The sequence below is a fragment of the Onychomys torridus genome, chromosome 8, assembly GCF_903995425.1.
Source record: "Onychomys torridus chromosome 8, mOncTor1.1, whole genome shotgun sequence".
NCBI classification, from domain to species: domain Eukaryota; kingdom Metazoa; phylum Chordata; class Mammalia; order Rodentia; family Cricetidae; genus Onychomys; species Onychomys torridus.
This window is the reverse complement of record NC_050450.1, coordinates 5,686,776-5,711,060: the sequence shown is the minus strand read 5'-3', so window position 1 is coordinate 5,711,060 and position 24,285 is coordinate 5,686,776. Positions and strand designations below refer to the sequence as shown.

At 45.4% G+C, this 24,285-nt stretch overlaps 1 protein-coding gene across 4 annotated transcripts in view; it reads left to right on the top strand.

Annotated features, from left to right (window-relative positions):
* Abcc1 (ATP binding cassette subfamily C member 1) overlaps positions 1–24,285 on the top strand; it is a 126,472-nt gene that overhangs the window by 26,649 nt on the left and 75,538 nt on the right. For all 4 annotated transcript variants that reach the window (XM_036196072.1, XM_036196071.1, XM_036196073.1 and 1 more), the window contains exons 2-4: positions 18,556–18,732; positions 20,066–20,176; positions 22,820–22,957. In XM_036196072.1, the coding sequence (XP_036051965.1) occupies positions 18,556–18,732; positions 20,066–20,176; positions 22,820–22,957 (426 nt within the window). The remainder of the gene's footprint in view (positions 1–18,555; positions 18,733–20,065; positions 20,177–22,819; positions 22,958–24,285) is intronic.

Genomic DNA, 24,285 nt, shown 5'->3' with positions numbered 1-24,285 from the left:
CCATAGGGTAGTAAAAGCCAGAAGCCTTGACTCAGACCTATGATCAATTGCAATGAACAAGTAAAGATGTATGGATTAGGGGTATAATGTGTGACTCACAGGACCACACTACAGCTTCCATGCCAATTTTTTTTGTTTTGCTCTTTTGTACACTTTTAATTTTTTTTTTTTTAAAGGGGGGAGGTTGCAAAGGCAGAGGGCAGAGGCTCGGGGTCAGGGAGATGAGTGGGATCGGGGATGCATGATGTGCAATTTACGAAGAACCAATAAAAAAGTTAAAAAAAAAAGTTAAGAAAAGGCTGGCCACCCCCCGAGTGTGGGTTGGGCCAGTACAGTGAGCACTGCTTGCCTATCCCACTCTGCAGTGGAGGAAAGGCATGCTCTTTATGCTCAGGTGTGCATGGCCTTCTGTAGGCCAGGTAACAAGTAGAAATGTCAGCCTTAGAGAGCTTGCTTAGCATAAATGTGGTTCTGGGATCAAACCTCAGGACCACCAACACCACAGAACAGAACCATGACTGGGAATATAGCTCACTTGTCTAACATACATGAGGTCCTGGGTTCATTCCCTAGAACCACCAACCACACACACACCAAAAAGAGAAAAAAGAAGGATAAAAGGTAGCCTCACATTCTACTGGTGCTTCAGAAAGATTGACTGCTGTCTTAGAAGGGGACAGCTTCATCTAGGACTTTGCTGTCTTGAGGGCCTCCATGATAACAGGATGTAAACAAAGGACATTGGTGTTGGTGGATGTTAGTTTCTGATAAGCTTAGAAAAATGAAAGCAAGCAAGGAAGCAAAAATGGGGCTGAGGATGTAGTTCAGTAGAGTGTTTGCCTGGCGTTCAGAAGCCTTGGGTTCCAATTCCCAGCACTGCAGAAACTGGGCATTGTGGTGCACACCTGTAGTCCTAGCCCTTGGGTGACTGAAGCAAGAGGATTGCCCTGAGTTCAAGGCTGGCCTGGACTGAATAGGGAGACCCTGTTTTAGGACAACATGATTGAGTCTTACATTGTCTATTAAAGTGAATTTTAAAAGCAATTCCTTATTTTCTATATCTCTGGCCTCTAAACACCAGGTATGTACAGGGAGCAGAGCCTAGATGTCATACAAGGGCTGCAGGGATCTGCTGATTTCCAGGGAGGGGCAGGAACGAAGGTCCCAGGCACATAGGAGTGTTACCCAGATGGGGGCAGGATCCAAACCCGTGTGCCAGTGCCTCCACTTTTATTTACCGCCTACTGTAATCGCCTGTGGTAGTGGTGACAGTGACACATTACTGTACACTAGTGGCTGAAACACACATTTCTTCCTTCTCCATCTGCAGTTGAATCCAGAACATGAGTCAACCTGCCCTTAAGGTCCTGGTGTTTTTAGTTTCTAGAGGCTCCCACTGGCCACATGCTATCTTATGTCCTCTGACTCTGATTTTCCTGTGTAAATCCTTTCCTGTGTTCCAGTGGATCACCTGGGTCATGTCCTAATGGTTGGATCTTTTATTTAAGCATTGTGGTTACATTTATTTACTTTTTGTGTGTACATGCATGTGTGTCATTGCATTATGTGTGGGAGTCAGAGGAAAACTTTCGGGAGTTGTTTCTCTCCATTGTGTGGGTCCCAGGGATTAAACTAAAGTCTTTAGGCTTGGTCATTAGGCTTAACCCATTGAACTGTCTCACTGGCCGTGCTATTGAAAGATCTTTAATTGCATGTCACTTGTGAGATGACATCTTCACAGGTTTGGGGAGAGCACCCAGGCATTTTGGGGCTGCCCTGTTACCTCCTTTCCCAGTGTACTTGGCACACTGTTAGAACTGAGTATAATGTCTACTTGTTTATTTGAGACAGGGTCATGCTTTGTAGTTCAGGCTGGCTTTGAGCTCAAAATCATCCTCCCAAAACCTTCCAGGTACTGTGATTGCAGACTTATGCTGTCATGCCTGGTAGGGCCCAGTAGGTCTTTACTGAATGAGAGGCTGGAGAATATGGGAAAGACAGAACAGGAGGTTGGTCTGGAATCAGGGTGGCTGTTGTGTGCCTGGGATCATGCTGAAGCAAGGGGCAGTTTGAGTAGCATTCATCTTGCCAGCTCCTGTTCTCGAAGTTCTGATGAGACTGCATCCTGTCTTTGCCTGGGGCTTTTCTCTTGCTTCACCAGGTGCTTGGTCTGCACATCAGGCATGGGGTTTTGGGGTGTTTCTTGGCCAGGATAGTGACTATTTCATACCACTCCTTAAGGGGAGCCAGGAGGTCTTGATGTGTCTAGCTTAGTGTTTCAGAGCTTTTTGTCTCTGAGGAGCGGAAGCCTGGGTGTCTGATGAGGGGTGTCTTTGGGAATGTGGACTCTTAATATTCAGGGATGGACTGGTCATCAGGTGGAATTCCTCAGCCTCAGTGTTGTCAGTACTTGGGTTGTTTGCTAGCCTGCTCTGTGTATTAGGCTTGTTTAAACATCTTTGGCTTCTGCCCACAAAATGCCAGTGGCACAGTCCTTGAAACCTCATTGAAACAACCAGAAAAATTTCCAAGCAATGTCAAATGTCACTTGGAAGACAGACTGGCCCCTAGTTTGAAAAACAGTATTTTAAATCATAAGTTAGAGGGTAGAGGTGTGGCTTGTTGGTGGAGGACTTGCCTAGCTTGTGTGAGGCCCTGGATTTGATACCCAGCACCAATATACCAATATAAGAGACCCCCCCTCCTCATTCTTGTGCCTCAGTGCTGGTTTCTTACCCTTAGGGATGATGCTCAGGCAATAGATGAGTGTCTGTTACCTCTCCCTGCTCTGTCCCAGGCACACCCCTATGCCTGGTACATGTTTGACAACTTCCCTCCCCTCGAATGTACCCACCACTCTGGATCCCAGATGTTGCCAGAGAAATTTGGTGACACTCAAGGGTCTGAATTTAAAAGGAGAGAGAAGGGGCTCCTTTCTTGCTTTGAGTGCTTGGCTTGCACATCTGACATGAGGATTTGGGTGCTTACCTGTCCAGGACAGTGATCATTACTTCCCATTGGTAGCCCAAAGTCTGGCTGTGCCTGATTCAGTGTTTCTGAGCTTTATTCTTAGTTGTGATGAGTCAGAGGGCACAGGAGGGTAGCTCAGCTGGCAGCAGGTAGGTGGCATTGCTGCCAGCATGTCATCCAGCCTTTCCTTACCCTAGCCTCCTAATTGTTCCAGGATTGCCATTGGAAACAATACTGATGCCTTCTCTTAAGTAGACCAGTGTTCTGCAGTTTGGAGCATCCCAGGTCAACTCCTTTTTGGCTCCTCTTGGCTTCTGAGCTGCTCCTCGGCCAGGTTACTGAGCCTGGTCTTGTTCTGGGCAGGGCCTTTGTAAGTGGCCTGTGGCTGCTGTGACCTGGGCCCTCCCTTGACCATTGTCAGGGGAAGGAACTTGGAAAGGCCTGGAGCCAGACTCCTGAATGTGTGGCTCTGGGTCTTGGAGCCTATAGTCTCTGCTCTGTCCCTGTGTCCCTTTCTGTGAAGCTTAAGATTCTCAGTGGAGAAATGGAGGGCATTGCAGTCTGTGTGTACAAAGAACTGTTCTTAGTCTAACCCTGGGCTTGGACCCACCCCTCCTCAATGTTGTTCTTCATGGCTGTTGACTCTGAACTTCAGTCTGCTGGTGAACAACTAGACTCTGAGGCAAACCAGGTCCTTGCTGAGGGCCATCTAACCATTCTGTCCTTACTGCCCTGTCTAAAAAAGAACGAAGTGGGATTTTTTTTCTTTCCATTTTGCAATGCTGGGAGTTGAACTTAGGGATTCGTGCTAGATAAAAACCACTGAGCTACAGCCTCAGCGCCCCCCCCCCCTTTTCTCCCAACTTTTTCTTTTTGAACTTGCATTCTTCTTGCCTTAATGTCCCCAGTACTGACGTGATGTCTTCTTTGGTTTCTCTGCCTTTGGAGGCAATAGCAAAGTAGCTCAGACTGGCGCTGGGAGAACCAGAGCCCCCAGCCTGCAGGACTGTGGTGGCTGTTGTCTTGACATTGGTCGGTGCTGGTTCTCTGTTTGGTTTGTTTCCACCTCAGAGATCTCAACCCTTCAGCTCTGCTGCTGTTTGTTAATTAAACGTGAATTGAAGCTGTCGCTCGTATTTTAGAAGCGACACGTGCAGAGTGAAAAATCCAAACAGGACCAAAGATGATAAACTCCAAACTCCTCGTTTCTGTGTTTCTCTGGCTTCAGGCCAACCTTCCGACCAATCAGCTACTCAGGGTCTTTCTTGACTGCCTAAGAAAATGTCCCTGCTCAGCCGGATTTTAATTGTTTATTTATTTACTTATTTTGGTAAAAAGCATCTTGTTATGTAGCCTAGGCTAGCCTTGAACTCCCCGTCTTCCTGTTTCAGCCTCCCAAGTGCTGGAGTCACACAGGTGTACGCCCCAGTGCCCAACTTTATGGTGATAGTTTGTGTGTGCCTGTACATGTATACATGTTCCCTGTGTGTAGTTCATGTGGAGGCCTCTGTCAACCTTAGTTTTTGAGATTGGGTCATTGGGCTACACTGGCTGGCCAGTAAACCTCAGGGGTCCACCTGTCTCACCTCCCAGAACTGAGATTACAGTTATACACTGCTGCACTTGTTTTTATTTTTATTTTTATTAATTGTGTGGGTACAAGGGATCAAACTCAGATCTTCATGTTTTCATGACAAGCACTTTACCCACAGTGCCACCCCCTCCCCAACTAATACTGATTTTAGTGAGACAGTGGTACACATAACTGATAAATAGTACAAATGTTTTTATTTCTGGACAGATTTCTATGTATGGCTTCAGGCTTTAGGCTGTGCATATTTGCCTGCATGTTATATGCTTGGATCTCAGTTTCTGTCCCCAGAAAATGGGTCTTAGGGGGAAGGTTGAGATAAGGTTCTGTTCTATAGTCCACACTGGCCTTAAACTCAGGCCCTTTTCCTGTCTCTGATTCATAGCTGCTGGAATTAAAGACATGTGTCAGCATGCTCCACATAAAATGGTTTTTCACAATTGTATCTGTGTACCAGAGTGGATTTTGAGGATTTGAGTATGACATCAGTAGCCATACATAGTGCACACCTGTAATCCAAACACAGGGAGGGTGGAGGGCTGAGGCAGGAGGCTCAGGAGTCTAAGACCAGCCTAGGTGATATATCAAAAGACTCACCTCTGCTCCCTGGCCTCCATCTTGAAAAGGTCAATGTGGTCTCAGGTACTTGGAGCAGAGCTGGCATGTAGCACTGCAGCCTGAGTAAAGGCTCATGTGTGTTCTTTATGTAGGTGGTTCCCCCCCCCCCCTTCTCTTTTTGAGAAAGGGGCTTGTATAGATAGCCCATGCTTACCTTAAATTTCACCTGAACCAAATCCCAAGCCTTTCTGCTTTCTTTCTTTCTGGGTTTTGCTTAAGGTGCGTTTCTGCTGTTTGCTGTAAGCTGGGTACCTTCCCTGCCCGCTTTCTTTCTTGGCACTTGCAGCTGTTAGGTTTAGAGTTGTTTTTGGTGATATCTGCCTTCCCTTCCTTTTCCTTCCCTGTGCTGGGGTGAACCCAGGGCCTCCCCCATGCCAGGTGAGCGCTCTCCTACCAAGCCACACTCTAGCATGTTTGTGCCTCTTTCCGTGGAATGATACTTCCAGATAGTGAACCCTTTATCTTTCTGCCAAATGATACAGGCACCTGGAAGTTCCTGATAAGTGATTGTCCCCTGGTGACAAACCAGACAGTGGCAGGGAACTGAAAACTTAGGATGATCAGGCCCTGGAAACACTCAGTACACAGTCAGTCCTTGTTGCCCTGAGGACTCCTTGGATATGACTCAGCAGTGGACCAAATTTATGATTGATTTTTTAGGCTGGTCTCCCTTCCTTGGCAGACAGAGCTGAATATTTCCTCCCTGGACTCTGTCATTTGGCCTGGAACAGTATGGTAGAGGGAAGGACAGCTGAGGAGATGCTCAGACTGTGGGCAGTTTCTCAAGAAACTCAGCCGAGCAAGGAGGGCTGGCCAAAGTCAGGTTTTTCTAGGCAGGTGGCCATGTCCTAGGTCATTGGTGCAGGTCTGTGGTAGTTTGAATCTGACTCAATGACAGAGCTTCTAGGGTTTGTCTAGGATGGAATGTAAAGTGGCAGGTGGAATGAAGGCATCTTCAAAGACAGGTACCACCCAGCCCACACCTTAGCACTTGCTGCAGAGCTGACTGGCATGGTGAGACAGGGTTTCATTGTGTATCCCTAGCCTGTAACTCCTTGCCTTACCAGGCTGGCCTCAAACTGACAGATATCCACTTCTGTTTCTGCCACCTAAGTGCTGGGATTAAAGGTATGTGCTACCACACCCAGCCTTTGGGCAAGTTACTGAGGCACTGTCTCAAAATAGAAAGTACTGGAGATGTAGCTTAGTGGTAGAGGGCTTGGTTAATATGTGGGAGAGTCTGGGGTCTATCTGCAGGATTGAGGAAAAAATTTGAGTGTGCTGACAAAGATGCCCTGTGTCAAGAAAACCAAAAGAACCCTGTAAGACAGAGTTTTATGGACACACAAAGCTCAAGGGCTTTGGAGTTTACTCTCAGATTCTTCTCAGTGGAGAGCAAGGGGAAGGGGACTAGGAGAGTGGTGCAGAGTGTAATTCCGCACCCTGGGTCACATAGGCTTATCTCCAGCTGGGTTTGTGTCAGGGCAGTTGGGTTCCTGGGTAGTTGTAAGCTGAATCAGGCTGGATTGAGCTCGGAGGATCCTTGGTTAAGAGAGAGCCCTGGGGAAGGAAGACCAGGTGACTGGTGTCTTGAGTTGGTGGCAGTAAGTCCTTTGCTTGAGCCTAGAAGTGACAGCCACAGTTCTTGCCTGCTGTAGTGAGGTTGGATGAAGGAAATAATGGGAGGCTCCAGGTGTTCTTGTCCCAGCTATGCTTAGGGCCATCATGGGCTGTGAAGACAGATGGCAGGTGGGGCTCCTGGCTCTCTGTGGCTGTGTGAGTTTGTGCTCACAGCTTTCCCTTTGGAGTCCCTTCCTGTCCCTCTGGCTTAACTCTGGGGCAAGGTACCCATCTCAGCAATCCCCCTTCTTCAAGGAGATGCCCTCTCCTTCGCTAATGGCATTTTCAGCTCATCTGCCTTGTGCAGGAAGGAGTGCACCTCTAGCCGGAGCCTTTCCTGCTCCTTAGACATTTTCTGCGCCAGTGGTGGGTGACAATGGTGACAGTGGTTGATCTACTTCGAGTAGCCATGTGGGATTAAGCTCTTCTATATACCACCCCCTTAGTTCTTGCCAGGACCTTCCTGGCCCCTATACTGGAAAGCAGCTGAGATTTGGGGAAATCTCTGTGTCCTTCCCAGATTCACAGGAGGTTAATGTCTTAGGTCAGAATCCATATTTATGGTTTGAAAGCCAGGGCTCTTAGCTAGACCTGGGCTGCTGGTGACTAAGAAAACCATTGACTGTTATTTTTGTTGTTGTTTTCGAGACAGGGTTTCTCTGTGTAGGTTTGGAGCCTGTCCTGGATCTTGCTCTGTAGACCAGGCTGGCCTCTAACTCACAGAGATCTGCCTGCCTCTGCCTCCTGAGTGCTGGCATTAAAGGTGTGCACCACCACCGTCCATCTATTTTTTAAACAACAACTAAGAAAACCATGGGCTGTTATTTTTTAAACAGCAGCAGCAGCAGCAATAACAACAAAAACAGCAGCAACAACAAATAAAACAACCAACCATGAGAGCTGAGGAGATGGCTCAGTCAGCAAATCGCTTGCTGTGCAACTTTGAGGACCTGAGTTCAGTCCCTTGTAACCAAAGCCAGGAGTGTGAGTTTGCAATCTCAGTGCTGATGAGGTACAGATGAGGACCCCTGGGGTTCACTAGTGAATTGGTGAGCTCCAGGTGAGTGAGAGATGCTGTCTCAAAAAATAAGGTGTGTGGCTTCTGAGGAACACATCAAGTTGTCCTTTGGCATTCATACACATGTATGCACATTCACATTTGCAGTCACACACACACTTACACATATGCACATTCACATTTGCACAGTTGCACACACACTTACACATATGTACATTCACATTTGCATAGTCACACACACACACATATGCACATTCACATTTGCAGTCACACACACACTTACACATATGCACATTCACATTTGCAGTCACACACACACTTACACATATGCACATTCACATTTGCACAGTTGCACACACACTTACACATATGTACATTCACATTTGCATAGTCACACACACTTACACATATGCACATTCATATTTACACAGCCATACACACTTACTACATATATGCACATTCACATTTCCACAGCCACACACACACTTTTAAACATGCACAGCCATACATACTTAATACATATATGTGCTGTGGATATTGCTCTGTGTAAATAAAATTCTGATTGGCCAGTGGCCAGGCAGGAAGTATAGGCGGAACAAGAGAGAAGAGAATTCTGGGAAGTGGAAGCTGGGGGAGGAGAGACACTGCCAGCCGCTGCCATGAGAAGCAACATGTAAAGACACCGGTAAGCCACAAGCCATGTGGCAAAGTATAGACTAACAGAAATGGGTTAATTTAAGATAGAAGAAGTAGATAACAAGAAGCCTGTCACGGCCATACAGTTTGTAAACAATGTCAGTTTCTGTGTGTTTACTTGGTTGGTTCTGAGCGTCTATGGGCCTGGCGGATGAGAGAGATTTGTCCTGACTGTGGGCCAGGCAGAAAAACTCCAACTACATATATGCACATTCACATTTGTGCAGCCACACACACTTATACATATATGCACATTCACATTTGCACAGTTGTACACACATGTGTGCATGTTCACATTTGCACAGCTACACACACTTATACATATATTCACATTCACATTTGTACTGTCACATACACATATACATGTATGCATACTCACATTTGCAGTTCCACACACATACACATATGTGCACAGTCATACACACTTACACATATGTGCACACTCACACTTGCATAGCCACACACACTGAAGCTAATTCTGGGAGGGCAGAAGTGGTTTTAGATGTTTTCTTTACTTAGCAACTTCCAGGCACCCACTGGGGTAGGGTGAGGAGAGTCAAAGGTAGTAAGTACTATGGCCTGAGTGCAGAAGTGGTGGTGGACAAGAAACCTATTGTGAAAGTGGGATGTTGGCAGTCTGGGGAGCAAGGAAGAAGGAGTCTTAAAGATTTTTTTTTCTTTGTTCATTTCACTCTGGGGATCAAATCCAGGCCTCAAACATGCTAGGCAAGCACTCCATTATTGACTTGCATCCCCAGCCCCACTAGTTGGGTTTTGATGGATGCATAGGAGTTTGTCAGAGCAGAGCAATACTAAGGATCTAGGCAGCAGTGACTAGATGAACCACTCACTTCCAAGGGAGTGCCTAGAGGCCATCTTCAGAGTCTTGGCAGTACTCCTTTGAGTAAATGCCTAACTTGGAACATAGAACAGTGGGTCTGGAGGACCTGTACTAGAAGCAATGGGTTGAGCATGTGGGGATTTGTTGGTGTGTGTATGTGTGTCAGAGGAAAACCTTGGATATTAGTCCTTGGTTACCTTCCACTTTTGTTTGACACAGGATCTCTTATATGTAACAGTTCTTCCTTTGGACCACCAGCTCCTGAATAATGACATGGAGACTTCTTATTAAGTATGGAAGCTTACCCTTTGCTTAGACTTGTTCCCAACTAACTCTTAAAATTTAAATTAACCTGTTTCTATTAATCTGCCACATGGCTCATTACTTCTCCTCAGTACCATACATCCGACTTCCTCCATGTCTGGCTGGTGAATCTCCTGCCTCAGATTCTTTCCCAGAGTTCCTATCTCTGCCGGGAAGGACTGCCTGTGCCATAGGCAGGTGAGGTTAAACAGACACATCTTCACATAGTATACAAAAGATTATCCCATTTTTCCCTTTTAGTCTAATAAAAAGCTCTTTCTCTAACATCAATAAATTATATATAGTAAGAGCAATTATCAAGTAAGATTTACATTCACAATGTCCAGGTCATTTGTATTTGGCAATTTTGGAGAAAGTACTCTATTATAATCTATCCTGTCTTGGTGGGTCCAAAGTTTTGTGCCTAAATCTCTGTCGTAACTTCTATCATAAAAATCCCTTTTTGGTCTTTAAAACAGTTTCTTAGATAGACAACTTAAGCTTTTATGTCTCTCAACCTTTATAAACTTTACATCTTGTTGGTGAGTTTCTTTTTTTAATGTGGTAACAAAAGAAACGGTAAAACTGTAACTGTCTAGTCTTCAACCCCATCAGAGAAGGATAAAATATTACCTGAGTAAACAGGAAGTGCAGAAACAAGCAACTCCTAAAACTATAGAAATGATAGAAACTGTTGGCTGCCTGGACAGTCACACCCAAGGTTCCTCTGCAAAGTTGGGGCATCCATCTTTACAAGCCTAGCATATCTGACAGACTTTTCTGTGAAGCAGGAATTGTGATAGACTGTCCTACCTCATCTTGGCAAAGTTTGACAGTTGACTCCTTGGTGGCCTGCTTGGCCAATTTGGACAGCATACTGTCAGCAGTTGAGGCAAGGGCAGTTTCTTGCCCAGTAGCTAGCTTTGCCACATTGAAAGGAAACTCCATATGGAGGTTCTTCAATGCTCATCATCTTCTTTGAAGTAGATGGTACTGCCAGGAGCAGATGTGTCTCATTGTATGAAAGCCTTATGTTATTAAATCATCTTAAATGTTATATTCTGTAGATCTCTGAAGTGTTTGAAAACCACCTATCTAAAATATAACTCTGTTTAACCTTGAAAACATACACATGAGGCTAAATAAATTTTTTATCTGTCTACATCTAAACCCTTACTAACAAGTTTGATTGTTAGAGGTGACTAACTACTAAACTGCATTTCTTAATTATCCTAAACAGTTTGTAATAATAGCTTTCAAGGACTAGAACTTTACATTTTTTTTTTTTTTTTTTTTTTTTTTTTTAGCTGAGGATCTAACCCAGGGCCTTGCACTTGCTAGGCAAGCGCTCTACCACTGAGCTAAATCCCCAACCCCAGAACTTTACATTTTTAAATGAGCTGCATAAGTACAATACCTTAAAACAAGAGTTTCTACAAGAGTAGAAACATTTACAGTATGTTGTAACAAAAATAACCTTAAATTATCAATGTACAAAAATGCATGTACAATTTTTGAGACTAGTAATTGCGTTTTAGTTTAAAAGTAGATTCAATAATCTCCCCTTTTATTCTATCATTCCTATATCCCCTTTTTGTCTTTTCATCCCTGCCCCCCTGCTTCCCCCAACTCTAGATAGGAGAGAAAGATGGATAGATGAAAGAAAAAGTAGGAAAGAAGTCCCTAATCTAATGTCCTTTGTTTAGTTTCCTTCGTGACCATGACCAATAACAATTTGCAACCAACCCCCTAAACAATGACAAATGTCCATAACCCACCGAATGACCAAAAACTACCCATCCCACTTCTTGGGAATGTTGTGTCCTGTTCTTAAAATTACTTCTGTTGCCTGGGGGTTGATGGCATCTTTAGGGGAGCCTGAGAAGATTGGGATGTGGTCAAGTGCTGCGAGAGCTAGCTGTGTCATTTGCTGTCCAGACTGTGTGTGATGGGGAAGTGCAGGGCTTGTCTGAAGTTCTGGCTGGAGTTGTCTGTAAGGCTAGACCGTCTTAGCTAGCCACTTTGAAGTTGTCCTGAGCAATTTATAGTACAAAGCTGATCTTTGGGTGGTGTTTGTCAGCTTAATGGCATTACCACAATCCAGGTGGATTTGTTGTTGCATGGCCCCCTCATCTTCTTGGAGACCTCAAAGGTTGCTGTTAGGAATGGTCACAGTTCACTTAAATACATTTTCAAGCATATTACACCTGTTCAGAGGTTTTCTTGGTCTGGACCTTGTTGCTGGGTCCTAACAGCTCCCTCAGGGGAGCTAGTGAGAAGGCTGGGGAAGGGGGTGAGAAGGTACAGCATCAATGATGCAGACACCAAGAGACAGATGAAAGGCAAACAGTAGACTTGGTTTTTCAGTAATGGGAAAGGCATTATATACCCTCCTCTCGGCACCCAGGCTGTATCCCGATCTGGTGACATTGCATGGTTGCCCCTCATTAGCTAGGCATGATCAGGAACTCTGGATAGTGCCTGTTGCTCGGCCCTCAGGCAGACTCCAGGTTGGTTCATAAGGAAGTACGTTATGTGCATGCCTTGGCAACTGTTTTGAGCCAGTTTCATGGACCCTGTGGGCCTACTACAGGACCTGGTTTTCTGTGTGCCTGCAGCCCCTCTTTGACCACATGAGCCAAGCTTTAAAGAAACAGGCCACCTCTGTGTGTCTATATGCTCCTTCTACTACAGCTCCAGCTCCACTTAGCACATGGTGCTTGCTGCTGGCCAAACTCCCTTGGGTTGGTCCAGCAGGCTACCCCACTGGCTCTGGGCTGCTGCTGGTGCTCGCTTTTTTGTGAGAGCTGAGCCTCATGCCTAACACTGCTGCCAGAGCTGCACCTACCTGCACCAGCTCTGGGAAGTTGTTGGACCCACTCTTAAACACATGGGGTTTCTTAAACCATGTGTCTTAATTCCATATTAGAATGTTATACTGTAGATTGCCATGTGGCCCACGCCATCTTGGACATCACCTTATTCAGCAGCAGATGTTTCTACCTAGTCTCCTAGGAGTGGTGTGCTGGCTGTTCACAGGCCCCGCTTAAGTGCTTGGCTGCACACCAGAGCCTCTTAAAAGATCCGCACCACTGTATGCTGTGAGCACCGGGCCTAGCCACATCTGACTCCATGTCCAGAACTTTCTTCAGCTTTCTCAGATAACTCTAGTTTGTGTGTCAAGTTGACGTAGACTAGCCAGCACAGGATCAAAGGCCTTATCTAATGAATATCATGGGGGCTTGAAATTGCCCCTCTTCTGATTCTGGTATCAGTCAAGTAGCAGACTGCCTGTAACTCTGACCTTAGAGTCAAGTAGATGCCAGCCACCGAGTGCTGGATGAGTTCTCACTGTACTTCATACTGAAAATGGATTGTATCAGGTTTTACAAGAAGGCAATTGAGTTATCAACTGAACCATTTCCCTAGTTTGACCATTGGTTAGGGAGTCAGTGAAAATTTATTATGCAGAGAAGAGGGGACTCAGTCCTAGCCAATTGATAATTGGTTTTGTGTGTGTGTGTGTGTGTGTGTGTGTGTGTGTGTGTGTGTGTGTGTGGTGCTAGCATGCTAGGTGAATACTCCAGCACTGAGCTACGGCCCCATCCCTGTGTCATTTATTAATATCTAGTCTGAATATTCTTTTAAGCATTCAAGCAGCAGACTACCTTGTTTTTTTCAAGTGTTCAATGTCATATGTCATAAAGAAGAGAAGTTAAGCTTTGGTGGAAGATCCACCCTGTAGGATTGGCCAGGCTCAGAAGTTTGTAAATACCTGGGGTTTGGGGATGGCTGCCCTGTGTAAGCCTGTGGTGCTTATTTTGAGGGTCTTGTCTGTCCTGCTACACCCCCTCCCCATACCAGGAATTGAATTCAGGGCTACATCCTCTTTCCATTTTTTATTTTACATATTGTGTAGTTTCTGTATGTGAGTACACATGCTACTGTGTGAGTGTGAAGGTCAATGTGTGGGAGTGGGTTCTACCACTAGAGGCTGGGGGAGCAAACTCATGTCCTTAGGCTTTGTGGCAAGCTGCCTTGCCTGCTGAGCCATCTCACTGGCCCTAATTTTTTATTTTTTAACAAGTTTCCCAGGCTGGCCTTAAATTCATTCTATAGCCCAGGCAGGCCTTGAATTTTCAGGCTTCTGCCTCAATTTTCCGAGCACCTGTGTAGTTAGAGTTTTCCTGCCTGGCCCAGTCAGGACAAATCTCTCTTACCCACCCGTCCCACAGTCACTCAGACCCAACCAAGTAAACACACAGAAACTTATATTGCTTACAAACTGTATGGCCGTGGCAGGCTTCTTGTTATCTACTTCTTCTGTCTTAAATTAACCCATTTCTGTTAGTCTATACTTTGCCACATGGCTTGTGGCTTACCAGTGTCTTTACATGTTGCTTCTCATGGCGGCAGCTGGCAGTGTCTCCTCCAGCCTTTCTGTTCCCAGCCTCCTCCTCTTCCTTGTCCCGCCTACCCTATCCTTCCTGGCTACTGGCCAATCAGCACTTTATTTATACAGAGTGATATCCACAGCACACCTGGATGACGGGCTGGTATCAGCAGTTCTGGCCAGTTAAGTCTACACTTTAAATAAACTGACCAGTTGCACTTTCTATTCTAGAAGTTACCTCACACAGACATGTGCATGCCTGCCATGTGCAGACCTTCTGGATTACTTATATAATGCTGTGTTGTTGTTTGCAAGAGTGGACAGAATGAGGCAATAGGAGGTGGAATTAAAGTCAAGTTTGTCATGTGAAGTTTGGCATAGTGTGGCTGTCATCAAGAACAATGGTGCTCTTAAAGGAATGAGGACAACAAGAGGGCCTGATAGTAGGGGCCACCTTTTACTGGACTACAGAGAGTACTTGTGTATTTTTGTTACAGATGTACTGGCTATCCTCTGTCTGGAAGGGTGCAAAGAAAGTTAAAAATAGTTGCCTCTGGAGAAGAGACCCATGGGAGTGCTTAAGAACAGCTTGGGGCAGGACCTGTCAGTTCTTTCTCTCCCCGTTTCCCTTCTTCCCTTCCTTCTTCCAAAAGAAATGTCAAGAATTAGACAAATCTTGTCAGTGATGGAAGTTAGTATTCATAGTTCAGTGTGGTGGCACATACTTTTAGTTCCAGCACTCTGAGGCAGAGGCAGGCAAATTGCTATGACTTTGAGGCTAGCCTGGTCTACATAGTGAGTTCCAGGTCAGCCAGAGCTGCTGAGTGAGACCCTGTTGCAAAAGGAAAATGAAAAGAAAGAAGCTGGCTTCAGATGCCACTTAGGTTAAAAAAAAAAAAATAATAACAAGGAAAGCCTGGGGCTGTGGTCCAGCTGGAAGTGCTTACCCATCGTGCACTAGGCTTTGGGGTCATCAGTGCCACAGAAAACTGGGTGTGGTGGTGCAAGCCTCTAATACCTTTTATCCTAGCACTCTGGAGGGAGAGGCAGCAGGATCAGGAATTCATAGTCATGTTTGTAGTTTGAAGGCAGCCTGGGCTGAGCCCTTGTCTCAAAATAAGTCTGGTGAGAGGGTTCATCAGGGAAAAGTGCTTGCTGCCAAACCTGAGTTTGGTCCACATGGTGGAAGAAGAGCTGACTCCCAAAGTTGTCTTCTGGCTTCCATATGCACATATACATGAATAAATGTAAGAAAAACTTTTTTTTTCTTTTTTAAAAGCAAGGTGCAGAATAGAGTTGACTTCATGGTACCTTTAAGGAAAATTAAATCATTTGCATTTGGGTGACATCTGGAAGGATAGCTTAGCAAGGAAAGAAAACTTAGCAAGGAAAGCTCACCTATGAGGAGGTTTGACAGGCTGTGAGTTAGGGGAGAAAGGCTAATTTTTCACCATATATTGTTTTGTATACTTGGAAAAGGTTTAAGCATATCATGTGAAACATTACCTGTGAAGGGCATAGAAGTACCAAAAGAAAGGAGTTGTGGGTGCATTGATGTGTGCATGGATGGAGGGATGATGGGTGATGGGTGGTCACTGAAAGGATGATAAATGGTGCTGGTGGTGGCACTGGTTACTGCGTGGAAAGGTCATGATCATGACAGAACCCAGTGTTAGTTTTTAGAGCTTTATTAGGAAGGAAACGGGAGAGGGGAAAGAGGAGAGCCAGACCTGGAGAGAGAGAAAGATGGGGGGGGGGGTGGAGCAGAGAGAGAGAGAGTGGGGTCTGTGTCCAACTTTTAAAGGCGTATATGTAGTCGCCAGCGCACACTGATGACATAAGATGCAAGATTCCGAACTGTGCATGTGCAGAAGTGAGGGCAGGATTCTAACAGTTACATGGGTGGAGAGGTAGACATACAGATAGGTGGTGATGAGGTTGTGAGTGGGTAGGTGCAGATGGACATGTGGATAGAGCAGTAACCTGTTGTACTGGGAGGATTGTGCAGGACCAGTAGCTGGGTTTGCATGCTATTGCAGTGGTCCAAGCATCCATTTTTCCATCTAAACAAGGAAATGGTAAAGGACTGAACTCATAGTCTTAAGGAAGATTGTTGTTTTTCTGGCAGCACAGAGGCTGTGCTTTAATTTGCTGTTTAACCAGCAAATGCAGCTCTGCAGTTACTGGCCTGCTTTTGTGGCAGCTGCCCAGCCACCTAGCAGGAATTCTGTTCCCACAGGCACAGGCTAAGTCGCTGCCATCAAATATAGCTTTTAATTGAATCTCTATTATTCTATTTATCCATAAGACTCAGGAGTCAAAGGCTGGGGTGAAAACCTGCCAGCTGAGAGGTTAAGTAGCAACTAGCTGACCTTCTCTCTTTGCTCACATCCCAGAAAGAGAGCATCCTTGTGCTCCACCAAAACAAAAGAAGCCACACTACACTAAGTCCCTCCCTACTGCTTCCGATGTCTTTCTATAGTTTTACAAACACCCTAGGACTCTGCATCAACTAGTTGCTAACTCAGCCTCCTGACCCAAGGTTGATTTTATTTAATTAATGTAAACACAAACCCAGGATTCACAGTGTGATAGAATATCCCACAACAGGAAACAGCATTTGTGTGTGTGTGTGTGTGTGTGTGTGTGTGTGTGTGTATGTGTATGTATGTATGTAGACAGGGTCTCACTAGTAAAATGGCTGTCCTGAAACTTACTCTGTAGATCAGGTTGGCCTTGAACTGACAGAGATCCACTTGCCTCTGCCTTCCTGTTGTGCCCCTGTCGTGGAACCCCCAGAGACCACCAAGGAGCCAGTTTCCAATGCAAGCACACAAGAGTCTTTTTATTGTCAGATTCAAACCTGGGCCGCTAACCTATATTCCGACACAGCAGATAGAGGAAGGTTCGGTGGCCGCAGGTCCAGGAGTAGGGAGTTTTTATAGGGAAAAATCTCAAGCCAGGAATTGGCAACTTGGGGTTGGGTAGAAGGGGTATGGGGCAAGGTGATTTTTTGAAACTGTTGGTCCAGACTTGGGCACAAACCCTCATTTTGAAACCTGGTTTAGACTTGTTGGTGGGGAACCACAGCTGAGCAGGATTTTCTGGGCTTCTCAGCAGGATTATCTAGATAACTTCAAGGGTCATAAATTACAGACAGGATGTCTGCAGGAGTATCTGGATCCTGTTAAATTTTACTTCTCTGTATCTGTTCAAGTTGCCATGGCACATTCCTGAGATTCTTCCTGGAACTGAGTACAGCAGGTGGTCTGAGATGGTGGCCCTTTCCCTAAAATGGAGCCTGTAAAGTTAAGTCTAGACCTTCACATTCTAACTGCTGGGATTAAAGGTGTGTGCCACCACACCTGGTCCAGCACTTTATTTATATTTCTTAAATTAAAAAAGTTTTGTGGCTTCAGTGAGATGGTTCAGTGGGTAAAGATGCTTACCAACAAGCCTGACAACATGAGTTTGATTCTTGGGACCCACATAGTAGAAAGAGCGAACCAACTTCTGCTAGTTGCTCTCTGACCTTACTTGGATGCTGTTGCGAGTGTGTGTGCACACACAAATATAATATAATGTTAAAAGGTATTGGGTATACATATGTGTGCAAGTGCATGTTTATGCATGTATACATTTGGAGTCCAGAGAACATCTTCAGCTGTCATTTCTCATGTGCTGTCAACTTTGATTTTTTTAAGATGAGGCTTTTACTGGTCTGTAGCTTGCCAAGTACACTAGGCTGGCTTGCCGGGGAGCCCCAGGGATCTGCCTGTCTCCACCCTCCCAGCATTGTAATTACAGGTATGCACTGCCACACTGAACTTTAAACATTATTATTCTTTTTATATAGTCCCAGCTGGCCTTTATATACAGCAGGCTTTCCTCAAGCTCACAGAGATCCATCTGCCTCTGCCTCTGCCTCTGCTGGGGTTAAAGGCATGAGGCATGTACTTACTACCTTGCCTGGCCCCTAGTTTTTTTTTTTTTTTTTTTTTTTGTGCGTTCTGGTGATTGAACTCAAGTCTTCATGCTTTCTCAGCAAGTACTTTACCTACTGAGCCATCTCCTTAGACCCTGACAGTAGCATTTTCTGTGAACATCTAGCCTAAGGACAGACACACAGTCTGGGCATTATGTACTGATAAAGGTCTGGAGTCTTTAATTCTTGAGGCAAATATGCAAATGACCTTATGATTCCCAGGTTCTTAAAAATTCAAGAGATCATCTGTCCTTCAAGGTCCCTTTAAGTGACAACCTACCTCCATCTCTCAAGCAGGGACACTTGCAGCCCTAGGCTTAGCTGCCCTTTGCTCCTGTTAACTTGCTGCCCTGGCTTTCTGGCCACTGACGTTTTGAAGTTTGCATACGTGTGCTGAGAGGTCCCTGGATGTAGGAATCATGGTATATTTCTTTGAGCCTACAGTAGCTGGATTTGAACTCTGTGAGCCCTGTTCCCTCGTGGTGTGATAGCTGACCTTTGCATGTGCTTGTGTCCACAGGATTGGAATGTCACATGGCAAACCAGCAGCCCTGACTTTACCAAGTGCTTTCAGAACACCATCCTCACATGGGTGCCTTGTTTCTACCTCTGGTCCTGCTTCCCTCTCTATTTCTTCTATCTCTCCCGACATGACCGGGGCTACATCCAGATGACACACCTCAACAAAGCCAAAACTGTAAGTCACCTAGTGTTGATGTGGGGTGGGGCACAGAGATAGGTATGTAGCCCAGCCTTGTATGAAGTAGGCAGAAGAATGTGATAGATCAAGACTGGAAATTTGGAGCTAAACATAGGTTTAAAACATGACTTCTGAGTGAATATTTAACCTCCATGGTCTCAGTTTCCCTATGTATGCCTTGGGGGCTGCTGGAAGCTTTCTCAAGAGAGTATCATAAGAAGGTCTTCATGAATTAGAACAATTTCCTTGGTTTTTTTATTTTTTTAACTTTGAAAGTTATTTCAGGTCTGAGGGGATGGCTCACGGATCTCCAGAACCCATATGAAAGTTGAGGTGGAGACAGGAATCCCTAATTAAGTTGGTAGCTAGACTAGCTGAAAAGAGATCTCTAGATTCAAACAAGAGACCCTGCCTCAGGAATAAAGTGAAAGGCAATAAAAAGATACCTGGTAGGAACCTCTGGCCTCAGTGTGCACCTGTACCTGCACACGTGTGTGTCCCCACACACATGCACACGCATGACACTCACATGTAGAAAAACAGAAAAAGTTTTTATTTTGAAATAATTTCAGACTGTAGAAAATTGCCAGGATAATACAAATCCTGCACCAGCCTCTTTGCCTGAGCATCTCATGGGCCAGAGTTTCCAGTGTTGCCATTGTTTCCTCCTTAGTCTTTTCTTTTTTCATATGCACATATTCCTATGAATTTTTTTCTTGGCCTTTTGTGAAGAGGTGACATATACCATGCCCTTGAGCTCCTTAATTCTTTTTCTCGCCTTTTTTTTTGTTTTGTTTTGTTTTTTGTTTTTTGGTTTTTTTTGGCAGGGTTCTACTCTGTAACCCAGGCTGGCCTGGAACTTGAGATCCCCCTGCCTTTGCCCCTGCTCTTCCCGTGCTAGGATTTCAGACCACCACACCTGGCATATCCATCACTCTTCAGTATTTCTTTCCTCAAATTGGGCTGTTCTTTTATTAAAGTATCATCAGTAACAGGCAGGGATGGAACCATCTCAAGCCCCTGAGGGGCTCTCTAGCAGCTGTGACTAAATGTCAGATTCCATGCAAGGTACTAGGGGTATGAGATTAATAAGTAAGATGACTGGGCATGGTGAAGCACATCTGTCTTACCAGCACTCAGGAGGCTGAGGCAGGAAGATCAGGAGTTCAAGGGCAGCCTGGGCTACATAGTGTGACCCTGTCATAGAGACAGAGTAAGAAGCTGGACCTTGGAGGTTGCCTGGTGTCCTTGTGGTGAACTTTTTTGTAGATGGTAAGAGAGATCCCAGGATTGTTGTTGTAAGGTGCCATTATGTTCTCTTTTCTTCCAGGCTTTAGGATTCTTGCTGTGGATCATCTGTTGGGCAGACCTCTTCTACTCTTTCTGGAAAAGACATCAGGGAGTGTTCTTGGTTAGCCCAACATTGCTGGGCATCACCATGGTGAGTTGTTGACTGGTGGGGCTAGCAATGAGAAATGAGAGGACTTGGGCTGTGGTGTGTCTGAGTGGTAGAGTATTTGCCTAGCATGAGCAAGGGCATGAGTTCTATCAACAAAAGAGAAGTTTCTTAATGAATACTACCTTCATCCTAAGCACTTGTTGGGCTGGGGAGTTTAAGGTCAGCCTGGGCTACATGAGACCCTGTTTCATAAAGCCAAGAAATAGAGGTTAGAGAGATGGCTCAGTACTTAAAAATGCTTGCTGTTCTTGCAGAGGACCCAAATTTGGTTCCACCATGCACACTGGGTGGCTCATAACTTCTTGAAATTACAACTCCAGGAGGATTCTTCTTCTGACCTTTGTGGGTACCCACATACATTTATTTATTACATGCATAGACACATACACATACCTATTAATAAAAATAAATCTGAGAAAAACAAAAACAAAACCTAAGACCAATAGACAGGATTGATGAGATGGCTCAGAGGGTAAAGGTGCATGTTGTGTAAAGCCTGAAGACGTGAGTTCAAGCCCTTGATCCCATGCAAAGGCAGAAGAAGGGAACCAACTTTATATAAGTTGTCTTCTGACTTCCACATACTCACCATGGCATTTGTGACTTACATATTTTGTGTGCATGTATACACACACACACACACACACACACACACACACACACACACACACACAAATAATAATAAAAATTTTAAAACCTCCAAAATAAAATATGGAGTCACTAATGTTTAGGGGAGCCATCTATAGGAGCCACAGTCCCGACCCTGCTCTGCAGCTCACTACATCTTTTAAGTGAAGTTTACAGACTGTTATTTGTAGTAATTTCTTGAGAGATGGATTCAGGAGTTCTGAGGTTTTAGGGAGGCAGAATAATAAACAAAGTGGGAAGCAGTACTGGCTTCTAGGATCCCACAGCTTAGCACCAAAGGCAGTTGTCTTTAAATTCACAGAAGTGTGGTGAACGGGTACTGAGTCTGGCAGGACTCCTGGTGTTGTACATGAGCTTCAGGTCATTTCAAGGTCAAACCTGTGGGACAGGCACCATGTGTCTCCTTTTATAGGTCATGAGATGAAGGCACAGAGAGGCCCAGGGTTGTATTTGAGGTTGTGCAGTTCATGGGTAGCTGAGCCAGACTTGGGTCCTTGTGTATAGCTGCTACATTGTAGTTACAGTGATGTTTCCAAATTAACTTGTGTGCTTTGGGCTCCTCTGAGAAGCCCAGAAGGTTCTTAGAGAACAGATGCCTTGGCAGTTGGAGGTGGGGGAGGAGGAACAAACTCAGAGCAGACTTGGGAGCAGAGAAGTTTATCTACAGAAGGGTTAGAGGTGTGTAAGGAAGACCAGGCTATAAAGCAAGGACAGTGGAGGCTCAGGAGAGAGGAGTGTGGACAGCTGGCTCAGTATTGAGGACAGGGAAGACATAGTACTGCTGATGGCTATGTTTACCAGGTGCCAGGCACAGTACTGACTCCTTCATGACTTATTTTTATACATTTGCACATTCTTCCCATGTTTTAGATAAATGAGTAGAAGTCCAGAGAGGTGAAAGGACTGGGCTAAGGTCACAAACCAGGAAATGGTAGAGCCACATTCCCACTTCTGTCCTGATGTCTCTGGTGGCTCTTGACTTACTCTCTGGTTCTCCTGCTAGCCTGGGATTCTTTGCAGGCACTCTAGTAGGCAGTCAGCAAACATGGTGCTGCCCTGACTGTGAGATAAAAGTGTTGCCTGTCTGAGCACAAAGACATCAAATGGTTTCTCTACAAAAGACTGAAGCTATGTGCAGAACTTTGAGTAGGGAGCTCTGAACTTGGATCTGGGGGTGCTAGTGAAGGAGACTTCATTGAGGGGAGGAATAATAAAGCTGAGGCCCAAAGGCGAATAGGATGAAGGGGGTGAGGGCAGAGGACTCTCCTTCCTGTTGAGAGCAGCATGTCCAACAGTCCTAGGGTAAGGGAGAAATGGAGGGTTGGCCTGTGTGCCTGGAACTGGGATAGAGAGGAGGGGATCAGGGAGAATGTGACAGTTGGGAGGTAGAGGACCCCAGGAAACTCTAGCCTCACAGCAAGTGGGGTCTGCTTTGCTTTGTCTCTTTTCAAAGCTGGGTCTCAGTTCTAAACTGAGATTTCCTCATATCCCTGTTAGGGCTTTACTAGAATCAGGGACAGGGGAGATGGCTCAAGTTTCTAAGAGCACTTGCTGCACAAGCATAAAGATCTGTTCAAACAGATACACACACAGAATAAAAAGAAACCTTTAGAAAATTGCTTCAACTGGGTCTGGAGAGATGGCTCAGAGGTTAAGAGCACTGACTGCTCTTCCAGATTCCTGAGTTAATTCCCAGCAATCACATGGTGGCTCATAGCCATCTGTAATGAGATCTGGTGCCATCTTCTGGCCTGCAGTCATACATGCTATATACATAATAAATAAATAAATCTTTAAAAAAAAGAAAGAAAGAAAATTGCTACAACTCTTTAGGTAGGTGCTATGGTACAGCTGAGACTGGGGTAAGTGCCTCTTCAGGCAGTTCTTGGACCCCTGATTCATGCATGGCTACCCAGGTACCACTGTGGGGCCTGAGTTCTTGCTTTCTCTAAACTGTTATGTACCTCTCTCTTCCAGCTGCTCGCCACCTTTTTAATTCAGCTTGAGCGAAGGAAGGGAGTCCAGTCCTCGGGGATTATGCTTATTTTCTGGCTTTTAGCCCTACTGTGTGCCATCGCCATCTTGAGATCTAAGATCATTTCTGCCTTAAAAAAGGTAATTTATGGCCTGTGGGAGAGATGCTTATTCCATTTTGTATGGTCATGTCTTGATATAGGAACCACAGGATGGGGACCATGTGGACCCTACTTCTTTTCCAGGAACAAAATTCTTACCAGTCAGGAACAGACTTTGTTCTAGAACCTTCTTTCCTCTATGCAAGCAAATGCTGTGTTACACTAGTCCTCTGCAGTGTCTGTAGGATGGCTGGACTGGAACTAAGCTGAGTTGAGCTGGGATCTGTGTTTGCCCGGGATCTAATCCCTAAGGGCCCTAGACATGTCCCCATGTTACCTTGGTACAACCAGCTGTAACTCTGGCAGGAAGTTGTTAGGGCTGTCTGCTGTGTGCCACTCCCAAAACTTTTAAAGAGTGTGCACTTCTTGGCTAATCTGCCATTTCTTGTTATCTGGGAGCTAGAGACTGCCAGGAACAAGGAAGAAGGATGGAGCAGTTGTGGAGCACCTATGGTATAGAGTACCGCCTCTGTGCTAGTAACAGCAGCTGGCAGTTTCCTAAGTGCTTCTTTAGAGACTGCATGTTTGAAGACAATGTGTAGACTCTAATGAGGTGTCTCTACCTCAGCACTAACTGACAAGTGGACAGAGATTTCTTCATTGTGGGGCACTGTCCTGTGCTTTGTGTGGTTTCTAGGGACACCCTGGCTTCCATACCCTGGGTGCTAGGAGCACCCCTTACCCAAGTTAATGACAAACAAAATGTCTCCAGACACTGGAATTTGTTGCCTAGGAGGCAAAACCACCCTTGGTTGAGTTCAGTGTGCTCAGCAGTGGAGAAGCCAGGGCTCAGAAAGGTTAAGTGAATGGATAAGGTCCCATAGCCTGAAAGAACAGGGCCAGACCTGTCCATTCCCTACTGTGGGATGCTATCTGGGCACAGGGGACAGAGCTACCTTTCTTCTGTCTTTTCTCAAAGAAGGGAAATGTGGGGATGCCTGTGGCAGGGGAGGTAGGTGTCTGGAGCCTACTCTTTGGGCTTATCTTAGTCCTTTTTACTGTTGCTGTAATCAAATCCTATAGTCAGGATGATTTAGAGAGAAGAGAGGTTTATTGAGCTTGTGGTTCTGAAGGCTGGGAGGTCTGAGGTCTTGGGGCTGCATCTGGAGAAAGCCTTGCTGGTGAATTCCCTGTAGAGGCCCTGTGGCAGCTCAGGACATCATGAGGATACCAGCTTGTGGCTCTTCCATCTCTTACAAGTACTCATAACACCATGGACTCCCACCACTGAACACCATTTCCTGTGACTCTAAGGATTTGGTGAGGCATCTGTGCCCTGCTTCCAGGGAAGATTATGGTGATCTGTGT